The 23,006-nt window shown below is 31.4% G+C and overlaps 1 protein-coding gene across 1 annotated transcript; it reads right to left on the bottom strand.

The window, feature by feature from the left end:
• Window positions 1-259: 259 nt before the first annotated feature.
• On the bottom strand, window positions 260-3,340 carry LOC129941060 (zygotic gap protein knirps). The gene is made up of 3 exons (XM_056049604.1): window positions 2,911-3,340; window positions 1,883-1,960; window positions 260-1,784 (listed from the first exon to the last, which is right to left on the bottom strand). The coding sequence occupies exons 2-3, from the start codon at window positions 1,958-1,960 to the stop codon at window positions 405-407; spliced, it is 1,458 nt and encodes a 485-aa protein (XP_055905579.1). The 5' UTR covers window positions 2,911-3,340; the 3' UTR covers window positions 260-404.
• Between the last annotated feature and the right edge of the window lie 19,666 nt (window positions 3,341-23,006).

Genomic DNA, 23,006 nt, shown 5'->3' with positions numbered 1-23,006 from the left:
TGTTTTCTTTACATAGTTGCAATAGCACATTTGTTTGATGATTAAAATCTTACGTCCTATTGGGTATGAATTGTCCATTCTGAATTTTTTAACAATTCCTCCCTTTATTTATTTGTATTCCAATCTTAGATACAATCAAAAGTAAACAACGAGTTTAAGTTTATATTTTCATTTTATGTAATTTATTTATAACTATTTATATATTCTTATAACTAAGTTCTTATAATTGAAAAAAAGAAAAACAAAAGTAATTTAATATTAAAATAAAATATTTACAATCCTCGCTATTTTTTTCTAGAATCATACTCAAAAAAAAAAACTATTTACAATTTAATAATTTGTTTTAACAATATCAAAAAACTTTTTCAAATAATAATAATTAATCTATGAATATCTTAAAAAATTTAAACACAAACAAAGATGCCTCTTAGACTAGTTGAATTTATACTCCCATTACTACTGACCCCATAATTATTATATCCTTGTTCTTGAAGCTTTTGCCTCTTAACACTCTCTGCAGTGTCTTGAGATACATCCGATTCATTTTCACTCAAATGATAGAACTTCCTTCGTGCCAGCCGAATTTCCTCTTCGCTCGACTCACTCTGTATATCACTTTCACCGCCAGAAATCAAACTTTGGTTATCGGAAGGGACTGAGGAGGAAGCTGTTCTTGACCCAGATCGACTGCGTTGGGCTTTCATACTAAGATCCATTGGACTGTCTTGTTCTTGATCGGCAGTTGAGCAAATCGATACCGGAGATTCTGATTGCAATTTCATATGGTAGGCGGTTTCTTCGGTTTTGTTGGGGATGGGTGATGGAATGTGAGAGTGTACTGGTGATGCTGAAGGATCCATGATATCAATGGTGGCTTCTTGTGCGGGGAGATTTGGTGATTCGCGACTCTCTGGAGTTCGACTAACCTCCAATGGGGATCGTGTCATTGATCTTGCTGGGCTTCTATCGCGAATGTCCTCATGTGAATGTGACTTGGGAGAGCAACGAGCAGTGGTGGGGCTGATTATTCCATCGTTTCTAGCCTCGGGACTGCAACTTTCATTCCAGCGATTCGAACCTTCGGACAGTGTATCCACAGATTGACGGTGTTTGAATAACTCATCGGCACGATGATATGCGTCGGCTGCATGATACCCAGCTACCGCCGATCCACCAGCACCGGGGAAGAGTAAATGTGGCGGCAATTGGAATGCAGATCGTGATGATATTGGCATTGAGTTCATCATGAAAAATGGCATCGCAGCCGCTGCAGCCGCAGCCGATGATGATGAAGATTGTTGGTGTTGCATTTGTTGTTGTTGCTGATGTTGATGGTAATCGGCAGCAGCCGCAGCTGCTATCGCTGCATCAGGATGCCTCGACAAAAAAGAATTGTGGAAAGAACTCTTGAATGCATCCGGACTTGACATCATTTCCGGCAAATAACCCGGATAACCCAGCATGCCCATGTGTGAAGCTAGCGATGGTGCTTGTGCAGCAGCGACGGCAGCAGCAGCCGCAGCAGAACCCATATCACCACCAAAGCCATGTTTGCCGGCGGCTTCTGCAGCTTGCTGTTGTTGTTCTTGCAGCAAGCAATGGATTTTGAACCAATTTGAGCGACGGCCATAGCGTGATCCACCCTTGGACATGCCCACTGTGTAGCACTTGCGCAATCTGCACGCCTTGCATGTGGTGCGGTTCTTCTTGTCAATGACGCACTTGCCGTGATTTTTGCATTCACTTATCGACGAGAGGTTGTTGTATGATCGCCCAAAGAATGACTAAAAATAAAATAAAAAATATGATTAGCTTCTGGGATTCCTCGGAAAATCAGCATTTTTCTTAAAATAAGGAAACAAGTCGCTTAAATGACACTTACCTTGCATCCTTCGCAAGTAAAGGCACCAAAATGAAAACCGGCAGCGGGTTCGCCACATACCTTACACGTTTGATTCATCTGTAAGCAATTAAAAAAAAGAAACATTCATAAAATATTTGCGAATATTTTTCTCGGAAGTATTTTCAACAAAAAGTAAAAAAAAAAAATTAAAAATAGATCTCACTTTTTAACGACGGTAAAATGAGTTTGTAAAAAAAATGTTCATTGTTCCCGTTTCTAAGTACGGAGATTTATTGCAAAAGATAGGAATTTTTTACTACTTCTGATGTATATAACAGCCAAGGATAAAGCCGAAGGATCCTCAAATGACATAACTAAACAACAACCTTCTCGCGGCACAAGGTTTTATTTCTTTTTTTTGTTCATAATTATCAATAGAAACAATGCTCAACATTATGCAACCCTTAAAATAAGGAGGCGTAACGTTTAGCAATATAATTTTCGTTTAAAAAAGAGAAAATACCGCGCCTAAATTTTATTGCCGCAATAAAGTCATACAATCGAGAGTGATCGATTATGCTGGCGATTCGTGGTCGTAGGCGCGCACACGCTCGGATAGCTCAGATCAGGTAGATTAACGGAAGGATAAAAATCACCAAAGGTGCCATAAAAAACTAAACTAAAATGCCTTCAAAAGGAAATGCTTTTTATTTTGCAAGGGAAATTCTCATAGAGATGTAATACGCGAATAGCTATACCCGTTCTTCTACGAATTGTGCGAACATATTTTTTACGATTTCTTTGAATTATTTTTAACTAAAAATTTATTTTACCATAAAAAAAATCACATCAAGCTGAGCAAAATATTCCACTAGATGGTTTATTCTCAAAATTTGAATATCAAAAGTGGCAATAAATTAAGTTATTTGGTCAAAAATCGCGATTCTATTCAAAATCGAGTTCGGTGCTCAGCTTTTTTGTTTTCTATTCTTGCAAATGTTACAAATCAAGTTCGTTATCGATGGCTTTGTTCTATAGCAAAGTGTTATCCAACTTATTAAGCTTACCTTATTTATAAGTTTGTTATTTGTTCTGTTTTATTGATGATGTCGATGATATCGATGATGATAGAGTTTAATCCGTTGGCTGAGCTAATGTGTCAGCGCAGTTTTATTCACTTGTTTAATTTTTGTTCACAATTTTGTTTTATTTTTCACAAAAAACAAACACTTTTTTATTTTGTTCAGTTCAAAATTATATTTTTTTAAACTAAGCACTCAGTACACTTTAATTTTTCATTGTTTTTTTTTACTGAAAGGGTAAGTTTTTTTCTTGTTCTAGATGATTGATTATATTTTTATATCTAACACTCATATGGCACAGAGCGATAATTCTTAACTCTTTTTTATTTTATTTTTATATTAAGCTAATCCCTTCGGAGAGATGAATTGTATCTTTCACTTCAACTATCAGCAGACGACTGATTTGTTGCTCATATCAATGTCTTACAAGAAGTATTTTTCTCCTCGTATAACATCTCAGCCTCTCCTTTGAGCTGAGTATCTACTAAAAAGTATATAGTATCTATAGACAATAATTCGTGGTTGTTTTCTGTTTTCTGTGTGTCTGCAAACCATACAGAGGTGCTATTGATGAAATGTATGAAATTTAAGAGAGTTTATATGACTGAGCGAATGAATGAAAACCACGATCAAAGAGAGGAAATATATGCTTCGGTAGGTATATAGAGAAGAAGTTTACCTGTGTATACCTTTACCTGGGTATGGTCTGCACAAAATTATTCACCTAAGGAAGAGGCGGAGTTATAACTCTACGATCGAGACTATGAACGGTACTTCAAGTTTTATTTTTGTTCATATTCCTCAATGTACTGTATTTAGGTTTAATATGGGGATTCAAATGGTGATTTCAGTGTGAAAAGGTGTTACGATTTCATTGATCTTTGGTTATTTATTGTATACATTATGTATCACTCACTCTATGAAATGGTATACAAGTGCTATAGAAGGTTGTGAATATGATAATTATGTAGGAAGTACATACACAAAAGATGGTGTTTTGGATATGGAAGTTTTAGATCACATCATTTGTACTTATTCTTTTTGTTTTTTGTGATGTTGTTAATAGAAAAAAACATATTTGTTAATAGAAGAACATATTTAATGTTGTGCAATTTCGTCTATCAAAATAAAAAACAACAAACAAAAAAACCACATGATTAATGGAAAAAAAGTTTTAAATCAATTTAACAGAAGAAAACAAAAAAACGACTTATTTTATTTGCAATTAATTCGTTTATTTTTAATGATTCAAAAAAGTAAATACTCCTAAAACTAGTATTTTTTTTTAGTGCAAGGCCATAGTATTAAAACGTAATTTCTTGATTTCGAACATCAATACTGAAATATAACCAGTTTGTAATTTTTGCTTTTAAATATTTTTTTATATGCAAAATATTATTTATTGCTTTAACATTTTATATTGACTTGTTTATTTGCATCATAATATTCTTTTTGCTCAGAATAAATTGTGAAGATGTGACTTAATTGCATTTTATATAAAAAAAATAAAAAAACAGAAATAATAAACTTGAAATGTTATTAAAAAATATGATTTTTTTTCTATACTAATATCTGTCTGAAATGTGGATTATTATTGAATTTTATTGAGAGTTGGCTTAAAGGTGAACTTGTTGGTTTTGTTTTCTTTTTCAAATGAGAAATCAAACAAAAGACTTTTTTATATTGGCAAAAACAAAGTATTGGACATTGAAAAAAAAAATATACTGAAGAAGAACCTAATAAATAATTCTGAAAGTCTTAAGTGCAAAAATTATGTTTTATGAAAATGAAACATAGCTCTTATAATCTGATAAGAAACCGATACATTTGTGGAAGTCCTGTTAAGAAATTCATCACCTTGATACCAAATAAAAGATGTTGCTTCATTTTTGTATTTAAAACAGATTTAACGAAATTAATTATTACAAACCAATAAGTGTTTCTTCCTAACTCTAGATTGGTATTTAAAAAAAAATTCGTTTCTTGTATGAAATATCTACAATCATTCGTTTGAATTGAAATAAATCAAAAGTATGATGTTGTTTAAAGTAGAACTAGGCTTGTATTGGCCACTTTAATTATAATGAGTTTTTAATGCAAAACAGATAATTTTTCATAGATATTGGATATTATATCTAGATTTTTAAAAAAATTTATTTCAGATAATATTATAGTATTCATACACATAAGTAATTGACAAATATGTATATAACAACCAAATAAAATGATAAAATAAGACGTTAAAAAAAACCTCTAATGGTAGTTTCAGTTTAAAAGCACCACAATTTAAATCATATCCTGATTTTCATGTAATACATGACGTCAATTTATTTAGTACTCTCAGTTGTGGAATATTTAAATCTATTTTCCATATGTTTGTGTGTATTATTTGTTTTCACAGATAGAAAATCATAAGTAAAATATTACAAATTTTATATTTTATTGGTGGTGAATCACTCGACACTTCTGAATAAACTGCGTCACAGTTTCAACATATCTTCACAAGCTATTAAACTGCTTTCATCTTTTTCGAAGGATAGAAAGCAAGCCGTTTTCTTAAATGAAAATCACTCCGACTTTCTTCCGATTCGACAAGGAGCTTCCCTAGGATCAATTTTATCTTCCCTTCTATTTTCATAATATGTGAATGAAATCGGTTTCATTATAAATGAAGTATCAAAACATTTGTATGCCGATGACATTCAAATTTACAAAAGCTGTCCTTTTGGTTTAATTGAAGGCTGCGTGTTTAACCCTTATTCAAGAACTAGAAAAAATATCCTTCTGGGCGTCTTGCAATGGGTTGATTTTCAACGCCAGCAAATGTAAATGCCTCGTTATATCAAAAAAATAATAAGATTTATTATACACTTTCCTCCCATAATTTTAAACGAGAACACATTAGAATTCGAGAATACCAGTAAAATTCCAGTTGTAATTATGAATAAAACAGTGAAGTGGAATGATCACATCAACCAACTGATAGGTGCAAATTATGGAACACTTAGAACGCTGTGGGCCACCCAAACTATCACTCCATTTAAAACCAGACTAATTCTAGCGATGGAATTTTTTTACAACTGCGATTTCGTCAGCAAAACTAAACTAAACATAGCCTTTAATAGTATCATTCGACACATCTTTTGGGTTAAGAAGGTACGACCATGTTTCACATTTGCAAGAGATTGTACTTAATATTCCTCTAAATGACTTCATGAAGCTCCGAACATTGTTACTGTTTTTTTAAATTTCAAAAACACGTCAGCCAACCGATTTCTTTGAAAAATTCAGCATCGAACAGATCGACATCAGTAATTTTTCCACGCTTCTCGGCAATTTTTCATCGCTGCATGTCGCCTCTGGAACTCACTTCCACTCATCTGCGGGATATGCACATTTTCCAAAAAAGTATTAAAATCTTCTTTTCTAATCAAAGCAATTTACTTAACTTAGCTCATCTTAACTCTAACTATCTTTTTCTCCTTTAATTAGTTGTTTTCAAATCAAATATTATTTTATCGATGAATATTTGTTTTTATTTCAATGTTTAATTTTTATTTTATTTTGTATATTTGTTTTTATTTTGAATTGTTATCTAAATTTAAGTATTAGGCTCTTACAAATTTATAAGATATCTGTTATCTTACTGTGTAAGCTTTATAAATAAACAAACTGAAACTAAAACTGAATTTATGTACATTTTAGTAACCACATGCATTTTTAATAACATAAGTCTATTTATTTACATTTCAAAACCAAAGTATTTCTTGAGTCTATTTAACAACCAAAAACTTACAAAATTGGTTTGAAAAGAGCCTTTACATATTGATGCATTAAATAACATTTAAAACATTTTTGTAATCTTACATTAACGCCATAATGTTCTCATGTCTTCTCAGCCAAAACTTTGCAAAGGGTTTTAGTATGATTTTTTAACATTTAAAGAAATAACAATTGTTTTATTTTCTTCAGAGGATTCTGATAATCTCCTAAACATAATTAATATTTATATATATCATCATATAAATTTACAGAGTAGTAACACTGCATCTTTGCTGCTTAAGTTATGAGGTATTAAAGTACAAGACAGAATTATAGAGGAGAAGGAAAGAACTCATGAGAACAGCTCACAGGTTAGGTCTTAAGATGGTACATCCCCATTTTTCTACTTAAAGCTAAAACTGATAATTGATTTCGGTGATCGATGAGAACCATTTCTTTATCTACGCTTGTTGATGAGAAAACATTTAATTCATAATTAGGAAAGGAAACCTAAAGTTCTTTTATTTGAAGATCCATTTTTCATGGGCAATTTTACCATATACATAAAAAAATAAAATGATTTCAGTTTGATTATAAAGTTTTTTTTTTTACGTAGTTCAGTGAAAGTACGTAAGTCTTTTGGTCCTTAAAAATATTGTTTAATCTAATTTCTTCGGCAAAAGTTTAAACGAATATGGTGAAAAAAAATATTCCTCTCAAATCAAAACTACTGGTAGCTAAGTGTTTGGAATTTTTCCGAAATAGGTTATCGTTTTTTACGACTATTTTTAAATTATTCGTCCAAGACTTTTATACAACTCACAATTTTTAACATATTATACAGAATCAAAAATAGGGCCTCATATACAATGCAAATTTCGTTGCATTTCTAAATGAATGTTAACCCTTGAGCCTCTAAAAGTTAAGGTACTCTTTTTAATGCACACATTCAGTAAGTCGAATGCTTTAACAAACTCTGATTATTTTCTATTTTGATATTTAATATTTAATATTTAAAAATCATTGTGCACAGCTTATACTCTCAAATCACTTCTTTTTTTTACGTTCGAACTGTGTTAAACTAAAAACATATTAAGGGTATTTATAACCCCTTCAGTTTGCTTTAAATATTACCCAAACAAAATAGAGAAAGGATCTTTACTATCCCAAAATATTCAATTCAATAATGTATGGGTACTAATGTTATCTATGAATAAAGTTCAAACAATGAATTTAAGTCATCAGTCAAAACTTTATACAATCCCACCCAGCTTTTATAATCTGTAAGCCATTACCTTTTTTTATAATTAGTAAATTGCCCTAACAATAAGATTGGATATGAATTTTTTCCACAATTTTTGACACTGGATCAAAATATTTATTTTTCTTATATTTAAGTTTAAGTAAATTCAGTAGATTTCCGTTTTTATAAATAAAAGAAGGTCATTGTTCTAATACAAAAGCTTTTTTTCAATAAAATTTAGTTATTTGTAAAAAAAAAACCAAAACATATTTTTTTATTTTATAAGTAGTTATAAAATGTGGCTCACACTAATAAAAACAAAAATAAATCAATTATGTATTCCATACATTTTTAAAATTTGTATATCAATCAATGCCTTTTATATTGACAAATCAAAACAACATATCTTAATAAAAATATAAAAAATAGTAATAATTAAATGATAGCTTTTTGCAACCATCAAAAATACATATTCTATTTCTTTTGTTATTCATTTTTAATAATATTTCTATTTATGAAATCAATAATAATAATTTAATTCTTTCCACTATAAAGGATTAAAATATTATAATAAAATATTTTTAATACAATGAATTTGACTGGTTAACATTTTTATTTAACATAAGCAAATTATATGAATATTTGTTTTTTTAACATAACATCAAACTTTTATCTCTTCTTAAGCTCCTCCTAACGCGCATCGTATAGTCTTCTCTTTATATTGATACGTTATTGTTCATTAAACATTTTGAATGGAGACATCATTTCAAAATAGTTTTATAGACAAATAGCTATATTAAAATTTATGCAGGTATAGTCGGTTATGGTTGGTGGTACAAACTATTATAAAATTTAAATTTTTATAAATTTTGGGTGTAACCATAGTGATGGCAATCAATTTTTCTTGTTTTTTTTGTGTTCATTCCTTTCTTTCAGAGTTGATATTTTTTATTAAGTTTTGAGTTTGATTAATTTTGAGAAGAAAAGTAGGTTATAATCAATTAACTATCAAAGGTGAGTTCAGAAAAACAAAATGGTTATAATGTCCAATTTAATAAAAAAAAAACTGTATTTTTTGTATTTCTTTCGAAAGTTATACCATTTTTTAAAGCAAAAATATTCAGCTTCTTTTTAATAAAAATTTTGATTTGTCCTATCAAAATGAGACCGAAAGCGTTAAGAAGTTAATTTTCTACTGCAAAAAGTTCTTGGTAAGACTTTCAAAACTATTCAACTTTCCTTCTCCTTCTTTCGAATAAGGAAAACATTTCTTCAGATTATTGTTTTACAGCAGCATTTCGTAACATAATTGTTTCTGAGTTGCGTTGAAGTCAAAAATCAGTAACTTATTTAATTTATCTATATTAAACAGTTTTGTATAACTTATTATCAGATTTATTAATTGTATTGCTATTAAAGTCAACACTTATCTCAATATCTATTTTATATCATAATAGAAAAATACTTAACCAAAATCGAGTTTGCAATTGAGCTCTTTTGTTCGCAAGATTGTTTCTCTAAGTATGTACTTTTTCTAGATCGCTGCGTTGATAGTATTTTTTATCATTATATAACTAGGTATAAAAAATACTCACATTGTCAAAGTTAAACAAAATCCAACCATAAATTATAAATCCTTTTATTAAAAAAAAACGAAAGACGTAACGTACCTAAATTCCCTTCTTCAGTGTTTAACTCCATTTAAATTTAGGTAATGCATTATGAACATAAAAGTTTTATAGTACCTTCTTTTAAATATCGATATTTTTTTGTAAATAAAAAATCATGTCATTTCCTTCTTAATATGGTAAATATTTAAAAAGCAGTTAAATTTTTGACTCATGCCCACTTTTTATTGAAGTAAAAAATAACTCAACAATTGTCTTTTAAATTGTTAATTTTCCCTTTTTTTAACTGCGAATGTATTTTTTTCAGTTTCAGGTAGAAGGTTTGAATTTAGTCATATTTTCAAGATCTTCATTGTTCAAAATTCTTACGAGTTAACTAAAAACTTAACTTATGCAACCCTAATACTAATAATGTGCCAATAAAATGAGTTAAAATCAGTTTTATTTGGGTACTTTTTTGTTTTGTTTTTGAAAATTTGACTTTTTCAGGTATATTTTTGAAAAAAAAAAACATCACACTAAAAAATATTAAAAGCAACGTGTTTTGTTCGAAATTTTTCGCGGAAATTGCAAAAATAACGGAAAAATCTCATGATGAAAGGGCTTGCATAAAAAATATGCAACACTCGTCTACAAAATCGGTAGTATGTGTATTTGAGGAATGGAAAGGATATTGCGAAATAAAAACAAAATTGTTTCTCTACTTTGTAAATGTGCTTCTTTCAAAAACCAGAAGATGCAAATTTTCCCACGCACAAAATATTATTATTATTATTTATCTGCTTATATTATCTGCAGATTAACTGTTCAATCCTAGCTTAGGGAAATTCCTTATTGCTCGGAAGTTGGAGGCAATGCGGCTGCGGTTTTAGGATGATTAAAATGAGTGTTACAATCGGCATGCGGATTGTTGCGAGTAAAATCGCAACATATGTGTGTGGTTAGGGGTTTCCCGTGGATTTCCTATGTCTGATGTGTTAAAATGTCAGCAAGAGATGTTTGTATCTTACTTTGTTGCGCTTTGGTACCAGTAGCGACATCTGTGTGTTCGGTAAAATATAGTTTCTAATTAGAAACTTTTTACATGAATATATCTGGTTAGAATTATAAATAGTTAAATTTTTTTCTAGCTTGTGGTGGGAATTGGGAAAATAGAAATCATATGAAAAATATGATTGATGTATTGAGTGTATTTCATGATGTAGAGTTGCCAGTTTTAATTTTTATTTTGTATAATAAGTACAGCCAATATTTTATCACACAATCAGTTTCATAATTTGGAAACACCCTTTATTCTGTTTTGTTTAAGAATTCACAATATTTAATTAATTTTCAACTTTTGTTTTTTGCCATCAAGCAATAAAATTAATTAAAAATTTTAACAATCAATAATCTTATGTTGTGATAAAGTCCACGTGCGTCGTTCTCCTTTAATTCAGCTTTTAATCAAAATGATTCATAATCCTATAAACATATGAGTACTATGTGTCGCGCGATTATTGCACTTCGATGCATTTTTAAAGTTCACTTAATTGCTATTCTGACCTTTTTTGTTGTTGTTTTTTCTTGCATTTTAATTCCACCATAATAGTATATTATTAACACCAACTATTTCGCAATATATGTACAGTGCACAAATCTATCTTAACACAGCTGCTATAAAAATAAAAATACATGAACATATAAGCAAGTAATAAAAACAACCATAACACTATACCATCATTATTACATTGTATTTATATAACGAACGAATGCGGAATACCTTAACCTTGCATTTGGATGCGCGCATCTGCATCTCTGCATATACTTTTTTTCTTTAACTTGGTTAACGTGGTTTTATTGCTTTTGCTTACACTAAAGTCTATACGGACAAGAATAATGACTACATATATTTTTATAGTATATAAGAGTGTGAGATGATGAGAATTCGTTTGGTCGTCGTCGATTATTTTATTTGTTGGTGCAGTATTTTATTTTGATTCTTCTTTTTTTATAAATAAAAAAGAATCACTCCCTAACCTTGGTATGAATTTATAAAGAAGTTAATGGGGCTTATATTATAAAAATGCAACTAATGGTTAAATTATGCCAGTGTGAACATTTGAACAGCGAATCTAGTACAAATAGTCATACAATTCTGTATGAATAGTCTCAACACGACATTGAAAATAATTATAGGTTATAAGTTATGACTTTTCAAGATGTGCTTAAGTTATTATATTTAATATTTTTCATATTTCTGGCTTAGGAGTGAAGCTTGGAAGACGTAAGATTAATGTGGGAAAGACTAAGCGGATATGGTACACAACATCTTAGAGGCAACAAATAATTGCACTTGATATGTCAATATTTTAAAAAGTTTTATTATAGTGCTGCAAGAAAAACTTGGAGAATCGTGTGTCAAGTTCTGCCAATACATACTTTTTATTAAAGATTGAAAACTAAGCATTTAGTTCGAATCACATTTCATTTATTTCTCTCTGAGTTTTGATTAAAATATCGCATTGTCTCATATTAACAAAAGACAAAACAGCTTGTAAAGAGTTTGACTCTTGATTTCTCTTATATTCTATGTCTTGACTAAACTGGAGTTAAATGAAATGCAGTTCTGACTTATTGCATTAAGAATTTGCATTTAGTTTATCTTTTGTACCATACCCCTTCTTCACTAGAAGGATTTATCAGAGTTTAACAAGGGTTAGGTTAGGTTAAAGTGGCTGCCCATGATGGAAACGGACACACTTAGGCCACTTTTATGCCCATTGCAATACCACATGAATCTTGAGGCTTCCTACTAAACTCAATGGAACCAGTTGGAGTCCCTTACGAAGCGTGAAAGGCTGATTATGCTGATATGATTTAGATCGTTTAGATCGTTACCAGAAGATGAAGAACTGTTTCCTCCTCTTCCTCGTCCATACAGCTTCTGCTAAAATCATTTGAGAATACGCCTAGTCGCGTAAAGTGCTTCCCTATTAGACAGTGCCCGGTTATGACACCTATTATCGAGCTTATATCCGATCTACTTAGAGATAGCAAGCTCCTTGAACATTTTAAATCTAGTGTTGGACAGATGTTTTTTGAAGCCCGATACGTGGTGATGTTATTTCACCTGTCGTTTGCCTTTTTCATAGCGTCCTGCATTAGGAAAAGTTTACATGTAGTGATTGGTACGCCAGCTAATGGCTAAAGCCAAAGGTGGTAGAATAGGTCGTATTGAACCATTCCTAGCGAGTTCATCTTCCTTACAGTTTAATGGAATGTCTCTATGGCCCGGCTCCCAGCAATGGTTGTGCTATCTCCATTACAGATGGTCGACAATTATGGACTGTTATAGAGTTTGTAGAGACAGATCTAGAGATCTTATAGCGGCCTGACTATAAGAAAAAAACGAATATCATATGTTGATATCACGTTTACTTAAAGTCAGGACACTTATTTTATCGCCAAAAGTTCCTCCCAGAACACGCTACAATGTTTGCGAAGGTGGAATTAGAGACTTTATTTCAGTCGTATAGAGTACAAACCCACACCAACCCCGTCTTTTGTTTTTGATCCATTTGTATAAAAATGGACTGATTCGTCATCCAGGAATGCCCTATTATCCCAGAAATATCCAGAAGATGTAGAAATATGGAAGTTTTTGTCGAATTGCAGTTGGGGGACGGTGTAGACTGTGTTCTATCGAATTGATACCTAAGAATTACGGAGTGACCAATGTTGTTGTTAGTCCACTGTGTCGAAGCCTTCAGGCGAATTGCAGAGCTTGCACCTATTTGTTTGCTAAATATATCAATAGGTGTAAGGTAGAAAAGGGTGTCCATTACTGTAGTTGGGGTCGTGTGGTCCTCTTATCTATAGGCAAGCTGAATGTGGACTGAATTTATTTTGTCGCGGCTTATAGCTTTTTCTAAAACACTCCACCATACTGCCACACCGTAAATTAAAGTCGGTCTGATAACTGAAGTTTATAGCCAATGCGTGATTCGGGGTTAAAAGTTCCATTTTGTATGTACCAATAGCTTTTTTCTCCAGAAAAAAGCTTAGCAAATAAAAAAATAGGTGGCGCAACAGTCCGTACAGAAACCGGGCTTAGTGACTTAAAATTCTCAACCATCCCTGTGTGCGAGTATTGTTTGTCAGGGATGGAGGAGACCTACAGTTCATGACAAGAACTACTCTTGGAGAATTTGTCAATTCCTCGCAAGAGGCAGTACCCGTGAAAAAAACTTTAGGTGGCACAGGTAGGGATTGAATCCTAGTCCACTGGCATTACAGTCCAACACTAACCATCATGCCACGGGTACTAAAGCAACAGAAGCTTTTTTGACTCTTTCTTGTTTAACTAAGTTTAAATAAAACATTTCATTACATGCAATTGTAAAGTGATCGATTAAAATAAAAGACGCAAGAAGGTTATACGAGTTTGCTTATGTATTCAAAGAGTCGTCATTTTCAAATGAGTTTTTGTTTCAAAAAAGGTGGTTTTTATAAAATGCATTTATTTAGTGTTTTTAAATGTTTTCGTTTGAATTTCGTTAAAAATGAATTAATATTTTTTAAAACACGAAAAAAAATAAAATTTATAATCATCAAATTTTGTCGAGACGAATTATTATTTAATCTGTTAATTAGTTAATGAGTAAATTTCAAACAAAAAAATAAGCTCGAATGCGACCCTCACTGATAACTTCCTATCCCGTCTGTCGATTTGTCTTGCTTAAACATTTCTTAGGTTTTCGTGTTTTTTTTAAAAAAAGTTGTCAGTTGAATTGTACTAAAAACTTTAAACAAACAAATACAAATTGGATGAATCAAACTTATTTGAAACTAATATCTTCTATTGTTTACGAGATATCGAAAACCGAACATCAATTCTTACCAAATTTGCGTACTATTTTTTGAAGAATTTATTTTTTTTGAAAAAACGGAGTGCTGGATTTTTATAAGAAATTTACTGAATATCGAAAATAATATTTTCTTTGAGATAAATAATGTTTGAAAAGATATTTGAGTCGAAAGTAATTTTTTACTAAGTTTTAGTATTGTTTGTTTTTTTTTTAAGATTTTATTTTTTGTAAGAAAACTGTGTATTATTCTCAAAATTTAACTGAATGTTCACAACAATATTTTTTAAAAGAGGAAAATAGATTAGAGCCAGTATCTCAAAGTTTTGAAAATATATTTGAGTCAAAATTCAATTTTTACAAACTTTGAGTAATTTTTTTCTCAGGTTTTATTTTAATGTCAATTCGATCCTTCTAAATTTATTCTCCCTTTCACAAAATTGTTTTGGAGATAAAATCGTTTTTTGTTCGTAAAATTTTCGATGTGACAACTATTTTTTATTTTTTTTTTTAATATTTTGCTATGGTAAGAAAACAACTCACTTAATTTTGTTAAGCGTTCTTTTTTCATTTTTCTACACTATTATCCGTACAGCAAAATTTATCTGTCGATATCTCTATTGGTTCTTAAGTTATGGACGACGAAAAAAACGTCGCGAACGTACAGACTTACGAACTTACGTACACACGCACAGACATCTTTCTAAAATTCTTTTATTTTGACTCTTGGCACCTTGAAACGTTGAGAAATGTTAAAATTTTGAATTTGACAAATCGGACCCATTACAATACCTTCCTATGAAAAGATTATAAAGGGCACCGTAAAATAAACCCACATTTTTCAAAATTTTGTTTCACTTTTTTAAAGTGTAATAAAGCCAAATTTCTTCGGTTGGTCTTATTACACCTAAACAAAGTTAAATAAGACCAAATTAGTTTTATTACAAAAGAAACACATTGCATATACTCAAACTCGCACCTACTCTTATTCGTATTGGTCTTATTTCTCAAAAAAAAATATGACCTATGAAATATTTTTAAGTTCTGAAAATTGGAAATTTTATGTAAAGTGCAATAAGGCCAATTTTTAATAGTTGGCCTTATTTCACTTACCCATTTTTCCGTCACCAAAATAACGTGGGGAGTACCATTTTGAAGCAATACAAAATATTTTTTTTTAGTTAAAAGAAGCAAAAAGAAAAAAAATAGTTGGCAAAAGTTTCGTACTAATCTACCGGACCTTTCTTGAGTAAATTTGAATTTCTGACCAGTAAATTTGTATGAGAGTTTTGTTATTTTTCGTCTAAGGAAAAATTAAAATAAAGCTTAACGTCAATCTACTTTAAAACTTTTTTTCAAGTTTGAACCTAACCTGCCCAATGATTAACGCCGATGGTGGAGGATAGACAGGCAGACGGAAGTAATGTTTCTTAGAATTTTCTACCAAGCACCGTAATGTCAAATGTGCGATTGAAACTCTAGAGTTCCAAATTTCTCAGGAATGCAATACTTGCCATATAGTTGCTATATGTCGTGATTAAAAAACGCTTACATGTTTTTTTAGACCTTTCTTAAATATTTTGGTGATATTATCAGTAAAACAAAATTCATTTAGAGTCGATTCGTTTCTTGAGTTATGTGTAAGAAAAAAGACAAGCAGTGTTTTAAAAACCATGTATTAAGATTCTAAAGGCCTCGAAACGTCAATAAATACAGTTTTTGTTTTACAAGTCGGACCCATAACAATAAATTAGCATTGAATATCAAAAGTACCGGAACACTACTCAAATTTATTTTGTCAATATTGAGGAAAAACGTCAAAATATTGATGAAAGTAAGTAAGTCAATTAAGAGCTCCACAATACACAATTAAATAATTAAAGTATCTTTTTTTGTTACATTGTTGCTATATTTAATTTAATTTAATTTATACAAAATAAAAAACCTGATGTCAGTACTTTTACAAAGAAAACTTACAATACTTTGACTCAAGCTGTAACTAGTTCATATCCTGTTCGTTTTCCAAAGTTGTATAACTTTATAATCATACATTAGCTTTTATTTCTATAAAGCTAATTTATAAGCTCGTAAAATTTATCTTAACAGCTCCATACGCTACAAAAATGATTTATGTCGCAACACAACTTTTAACACGCGGCAAGTTATTATCTCCGCGAGAGGAGCCATTACAATTTATGAAATGAATTAGCTACAATGTCAGCTTTTTATGCGAGAGACCATATTTTTTGTTTTTTGTTTGAATGTAATAACTTTTCTAAAGCAACTTATGGAGGCATCAAAATAATATATACACGTTTATAAGAGGTATACATAAGGTACCGCTCTCAGCTTGGTGCGATATCAGCACAAACTTTACGAGGTCTTAAGAGCAATTTCGATGTGCAATCCAAATTGAATTTCCTTCTCACATTATGAATACGAGTCGAGTATCTAATCGGATAGCGAAAAAATTAATCCCCCGTAAAGCTGAATGCGAGTGAAAAAGGTCTATAAAATTTAATAAGTGCTCTTTGGAAGTCATAATACCTACATATGTATGCATGTCTGGACGCAATATGCGTAGAATCTTGCACGCCTCGGTTGGACGGTCGGTAGGTCTACTGAAGCCTGATGGTGATGGCGTGCGATTTTAAGGAGTGTCAGAGTTGCTCAAACAGAGCAAAAGTAAGTTGCATAAGCCCTCAGCTTTTTAGTCCATATTTCTCATTCTCCTCACAGTCGCTACTTTTAATCCAGTTCACTTAACCGGGGACCACCATACCAAACCATGTCCATACACGCACTCTCAGAGACGCTCAGAAACACTAAATTATCATAAATGGTAATCATAATTTTTCGAATGCAATCCACAGGTGATTTCTACTAACATACAGGTAATAAATGTCACAACTTGGCGGCGACTCCACAAATTGCTGTTGACCATTCGAAGTATCCCAAATCAGTTGCTTTATATGAAAAGTCGAGCAACACAAAAAGAAACAGATTCAGATTTAATGGAATCAGATCGTTTGGGTGACGGCACGGCGGCGGCGACTGAAAACGGGACACGGTGTGTGGGTCTTTTATATACATTAGACCCAGATCAGTGGTTCGGTCGGGATCGTTTGAGAATTAGCATAAAATCCACTTCTGCACATGTCTGCTTGTACTATACCTTAACCAATGCCCATCTCATCACCATTTGAAGCCAAGCCCCAGCATCTAACAGAACACCGTGTCCGCGACTTCCTGGGCAGCGACCTGCGATGACAACATATGGCATCACTCCAGTCCACTGTCCACAGGTATAGAGGGCCATACTGGCAAATGATATTTTTGACTTAAATTTTCAATCGGCCGATCGATTTTATGACACTGATGACACTTTATTATTGCTCCACAAAAACGAAGACCAAACGGGCCGGCGGCCGGCAGCATCTTCACCTTCACCGTCACAGTTACCGTCGTCGTCGCACTGGCCAGCAGTTAACATAATGCAGGTCGAGGAAGCTGCAGATAATCTTAACACCCTAGCTCAGCACAGCATACGTATGTCTATATGAAGTCGAAGAGTGGATCTGCCTTTTCTGACTTGGCCTGGGCCTTATCGGTTATTCGAAGTTGGAGCCATCATTTCGATTTGGATGATGCCTCCTTCGTTGATCCGTGAAAATCCATAAAAATTCAAAAAACGACTTTCAATCGATGTCGCTTCGAGGTTATTTGTGACGATTACATGGGCTTGCACTCTCTTGGCTTGAGTTGAATTTGAATGGTTTGGACCACACAGCTTGAAAGTGGATCGATCGTAAAAAGGATTATTGGCACAATTCTCGATTTCTATTTCCTAGAGAGTGTCGTATGGGGCTTTGCATTTTGGTATCAAAGACGATGATGGTTGTTTTGGTGCTGAAGAGAAGAAGTTGATGATGATGGTGTTTCGGTGTTGGGCGAGCACACAGACAAGAGCTGATGGTCAGTATAATGAATTGAAGAGATTTTTGGAGGGACAACGTTTTGATGTGGGGTCCGTCTGGAAAATTATTTTTATGACACATAATCTGACATTGATTCAGTTTTTATTGTTAAATATGTTTGGTGTTTGAGCTGTTGCTAATGAATATGAGAAAGGATGGAGGGGGCAATATTGTGTATTATGATTGTTATTTTATGGAAAGAGGGCATTAGAATCGGAGTATGTGTATTTCATTGAGGCTTAAAGAAGTGTTTTTTTTTTTTGTTGGTCTTGAGGAGATAAGGTTGGAACAGGTTCACATTAAGAGTTTTTAACTCTATTGATTTGGTTGTATTTTGGAATAGGTACTTATGTTTCGACTCGGTTCTTTGAGAGTAGATGCGGCAATTATTTTTATCAGTTATATTTGTTTTAATTACTTAAAAGGAACCATGTGCCATGTGCCCGGTGATAATTTGCATTTGTAAGAAAATTAAAACACGCGATGTTTTTATCAAATTTAACATTTAAAATTATCCTATTTTTCTAATTAATCATTATTTTTGCATGTTATTTTATGTATATTACACACTGTTTTTTATTGTTAATATTTAATACTTCGTTTTTTTATCTTACATTCATTTTTTTTGTTTGAAATTCACATTTTTATTTTATTATATAGGATTGTCCATTTTGCGGTTTCAAAAGTAAACGTAAATAAAACATAAATATTAGATATTTTCTTTCATGATACTTATTTTTTATTATAAAGTCTGAACGTTGACATCATTTAAAATACCAACATGTAATTTTTGCAAGCATCGATTATTTTAAGGTAATTTTCGACAAATTTTGATCACATATTGGGCGGTATCTAAGACAAAACTTAGCAAAATTTTGTTCGAAAAATTGACGTCCACCACCTGTTGTTTAAGCACCCATTTGACGTATCTACGATGTTGTGAATTAACAGCTGGCTTCATATTTTGTGTGAGCTGGACTTTATATGGATTTATTTGTAGATACAAATTCAAAATACGCCATAATGTGCCTTAACGCAGTCCTTATTCCTCATACTGTCATTCGGGTCTTTGGCAATACTTTCACGTACAGCAGCGATATCTTCAGTGATACGAGCGAAACGTTGTCCTTACTATATCTGTAATCAATTCAGCATTTTCAATTGTGTCCACAATTTTGCTGATTGCTTGCGTAGTTGGACGATTATAAAAACTGTAATCTCCTCTTAAAGCAAGATAATGTGGCTGTATATTTATGCATTTTGCAACAGATCCTTAATTATTATTGTTTTGAAAAACATGTACCCTTAAAGAAATCACGAAATGCAAACTTTAACCATCCTTGGTACACAAAAGAATTACGTTTATTGCATAGCAAAATAAATAAAGCATGGAAAACGTATCTTCTAACTCTGTCTCCAATCAACTTCTCGTTTTATGTTGAACTCTTTAACTAAATTAAGTCTCTTTCTAATTTTGTAAATGCTTGTTAACTTCCCATAGGAAGTTATTGTAATGGGTCCGATTTGTCAAATTGAAAATTTTGACATTTCTCGACGTTTCAAGGTCCCTAGAGTCAAAAAAAAAGATTTTTAGAAAGATGTCTGTGCGTGCGTGTGTACGTACGTTCGTACGTCCGTACGTCTGTACGTCCGTACGTCGGTACGTTCGCGACGTTTTTTTCGTCGTCCATAGCTCAAGAACCAGAAGAGATATCGACTTCAAATGAATTTTGTTATACAGAAAATAAGGCAGAAAGATGCAGAAAGGCCTCTCAAGAAAATTGCGTGGGTGGTTTTTTTACCATAGCAGTTTAAAAAAAAGGTGACAATTTTGGTTAACCCTAAATATCTTACGAACCAAAAACGTTAGAGACTTGAATTTAATTTTATATAATAAACTGTAACGTGATCTCAATCAAAAAAACTGAAAAAAAAATTTGTCAACTCCTAAATTTAACGATTTGCATATGATTTCATCTCCAAAACAATTTTGAGCAACGGAGAATAATGTTTTTGAAATTTGATAAAATTTTGAGAAAAATCGAATTGACAGTTTTTCTTATAAAAAATAAAAATCTAAAAAAAACATTACTCAAAGTTCGTAAAAATTAAATATCGATTCAAATATCTTTTCAAAAACTTAAAATATAGGCTTCAAACTTATTTTATCTTATAAGAAATATTGTTTTCAACATTCAGTAAAATTTTGAAGAAAATCGAATTCACAGTTTTTTTTACAAAAATAAAAACCTAAAAAAAAATTTATAAAAGTTGGTAAAAATTGGTTTTCGACTCAAATATCTTTTCAAAACTTTAAGATATTGGCTTAAATTTACTTTTATCTTTTAAAAAATATTGTCAACATTCAGTAAAATTTTGAACAAAATCGAATCGACAGTTTTTTTTATAAAAAATTAAAAACCGAACAAAAATTAACAAAAGTTGGTAAAAATTGAATATGGATTCAAATATCTTTTCAAAAACTTAAAAGTTAGACTTCAAACTTATTTTATCTTATAAGAAATATTGTTTTAAGCATTCTGAAAGATGTTGAGAAAAATCGAATTGATAGTTTTTTTACAAAAAATAAAAACCATAAAAAAAAATTTATAAAAGTTCGTAAAAATTGATTTTCGACTCAAATATCTTTTCAAAAATTGTAGATATTGGCTTTTAACTACTTTTATTTTTCAAAAAATATTGTTGTTAACATTTAGTAAAATTTTGAAAAAAATCGAATTGATAGTTTTTGTACCAAAAATGTAATACCTAAAAAAAATAACAAAAGTTGGTAAAAATTGATTTTCGACTCCAATATCTTTTCAAAACTATAAAATATTGGCTTCAAACTAATTTTATCTTATAAGAAATATTGTTTTCAACATTCGATAGAATTTTGAAGAAAATCGAATTGACGGTTTTTAAAAAAAAAAATAAAACTCTAAAAAAGCCAATACTAAAACTTGGTAAAAATTTACTTTCGACTCAAATAGCTTTTCAAAAATTAAAAATATTGGCTTCAAACTTATTTTATTTTACAGAAAATATTGTTTTCGATATTCAGTGATTTTTATATAAAAATCCAACAGTCCGTTTTTCATAAAAAATAAAATCTATAAAAAATAGTACCTACGCAAATTTGGTAAAATTGATACTAGTACATATAGACAAACTTTTAAGCAAGACAAATCGACAGACGGGATGGGAAGTTATCAGTGTGGGTCGCATCCCAGCCTCTTTTTTTTTTACTGATATGGGCACCTCTTTGAAAGAGAATCCTAAACAATTTTAGAATTATGTAAACTCAAAGACAAAATTTTATGGCTTTCCAATTAACTTCACTTACAAGAACCTTTCATTAGATAAAACTGTTGATATCTGTAACGCTTTCGCATTAAATTTCAGTGAGTCTTTTCTCATAATCTTCACTCCTTTTCGCAAACTAGCTGTAGTCACATACCTGTGCTACAGAGCACGGTCCTTGATCTTTTTTCGTGTTGAATGATGACTGTTCAGGAGGTCCCGCTGGTATTCCCCCCGATAGTATTGAAAAAGTGTAGTAATCCCTTAGTTGAACTCCTTACGTTCTTATTTAAACTTTCTCTAAAAACTGGCAAATTTCCCAGTATATGGAAGAAGTCATTTCTTACACCAATTTTCTAGAAACAAGTCGGATATAAGCAACCACAGGTCCATTGCAAAGCTTTCATGCATTCCTTAAGATTTTGAACAACTTTTTTCGTGAAAGTGTAGCACTTTTTAGTAAGAATTTCATTTGCAAACAGCAACATGGTTTTGTGAACAAAAAAATCAACTGTTACAAATCTCCTTCCATTCTCAAACATATGTTCAAACGCTTTAAAACAAGGTTATGAAGTTGACTGTGTATACACTGACTTTTCTAAAGTTTTTGACCAACTTAGCCACGGAATCATTTTATTTAAACTTAAAGCTTTTGGTTTTCCACCATTTTTCTCAGCTTGGATCATACCTTGAAAACAGATCCTATGAGGTCAAATTTGGAAATTGTTATTCTGAACCTTTTGTTACTCAATCTGGTGTTCCCCAGGGAAGCCATCTTGGCTCTTTTCTGTTCATCCTGCCTATTAACGATGTATCGTCACGTCATGTCTACGCTCAAGTGAACTTCTCATTTTTGCTGACTACATGAAGATTTTTAAATAATAAAGTCCACCCATGATCGTATTCTTTTACAAGCCCACGTACTCATTTTATTTTTTGTTTTGAAATAGTTAAATGTTACTTATGTTTTGTATTTTGTGCGTGTGTTAGGTTATAATTGTATAATAATCTTTTACTAACAACTAACACATACACTTATGATAATACTTTGGACACAATTTCTCCATGTTTAATTAATTGCACACTTAGCTTGGGATAGTTTTTCAGTTAAATGAGTTTCCATATTCAGATTTGAGGTGAAAAACTTCGATTGATTCTCACGCAAATACCCATTTCTCTGCTCTGGACATTCTATCTCCACCACTTTTGAATATCATAATTTTTGATTTGCTTAGGTTAAGCTCACGGTCCCAAAAATTACAGTATTCCGTAACTCGATTAATCATCATTTGCATAGATTCGGGTGATTTAACCAAAATAA

This window comes from Eupeodes corollae, chromosome 1 (genome assembly GCF_945859685.1).
Source record: "Eupeodes corollae chromosome 1, idEupCoro1.1, whole genome shotgun sequence".
Lineage (NCBI taxonomy): Eukaryota > Metazoa > Arthropoda > Insecta > Diptera > Syrphidae > Eupeodes > Eupeodes corollae.
The sequence above is the reverse complement of the archived record's forward strand: the minus strand, read 5'-3'. Positions and strand labels throughout refer to the sequence as shown.

Excerpts from the sequence above, each read along its gene's own strand:
- LOC129941060 (XM_056049604.1), bottom strand. The coding sequence starts at position 1,960 with ATGAATCAAACGTGTAAGGTATGTGGCGAACCCGCTGCCGGTTTTCAT. Across the intron at positions 1,785-1,882 it reads TTACTTGCGAAGGATGCAAG|TCATTCTTTGGGCGATCATA; the intron begins GTAAGTGTCATT and ends TTTTATTTTTAG.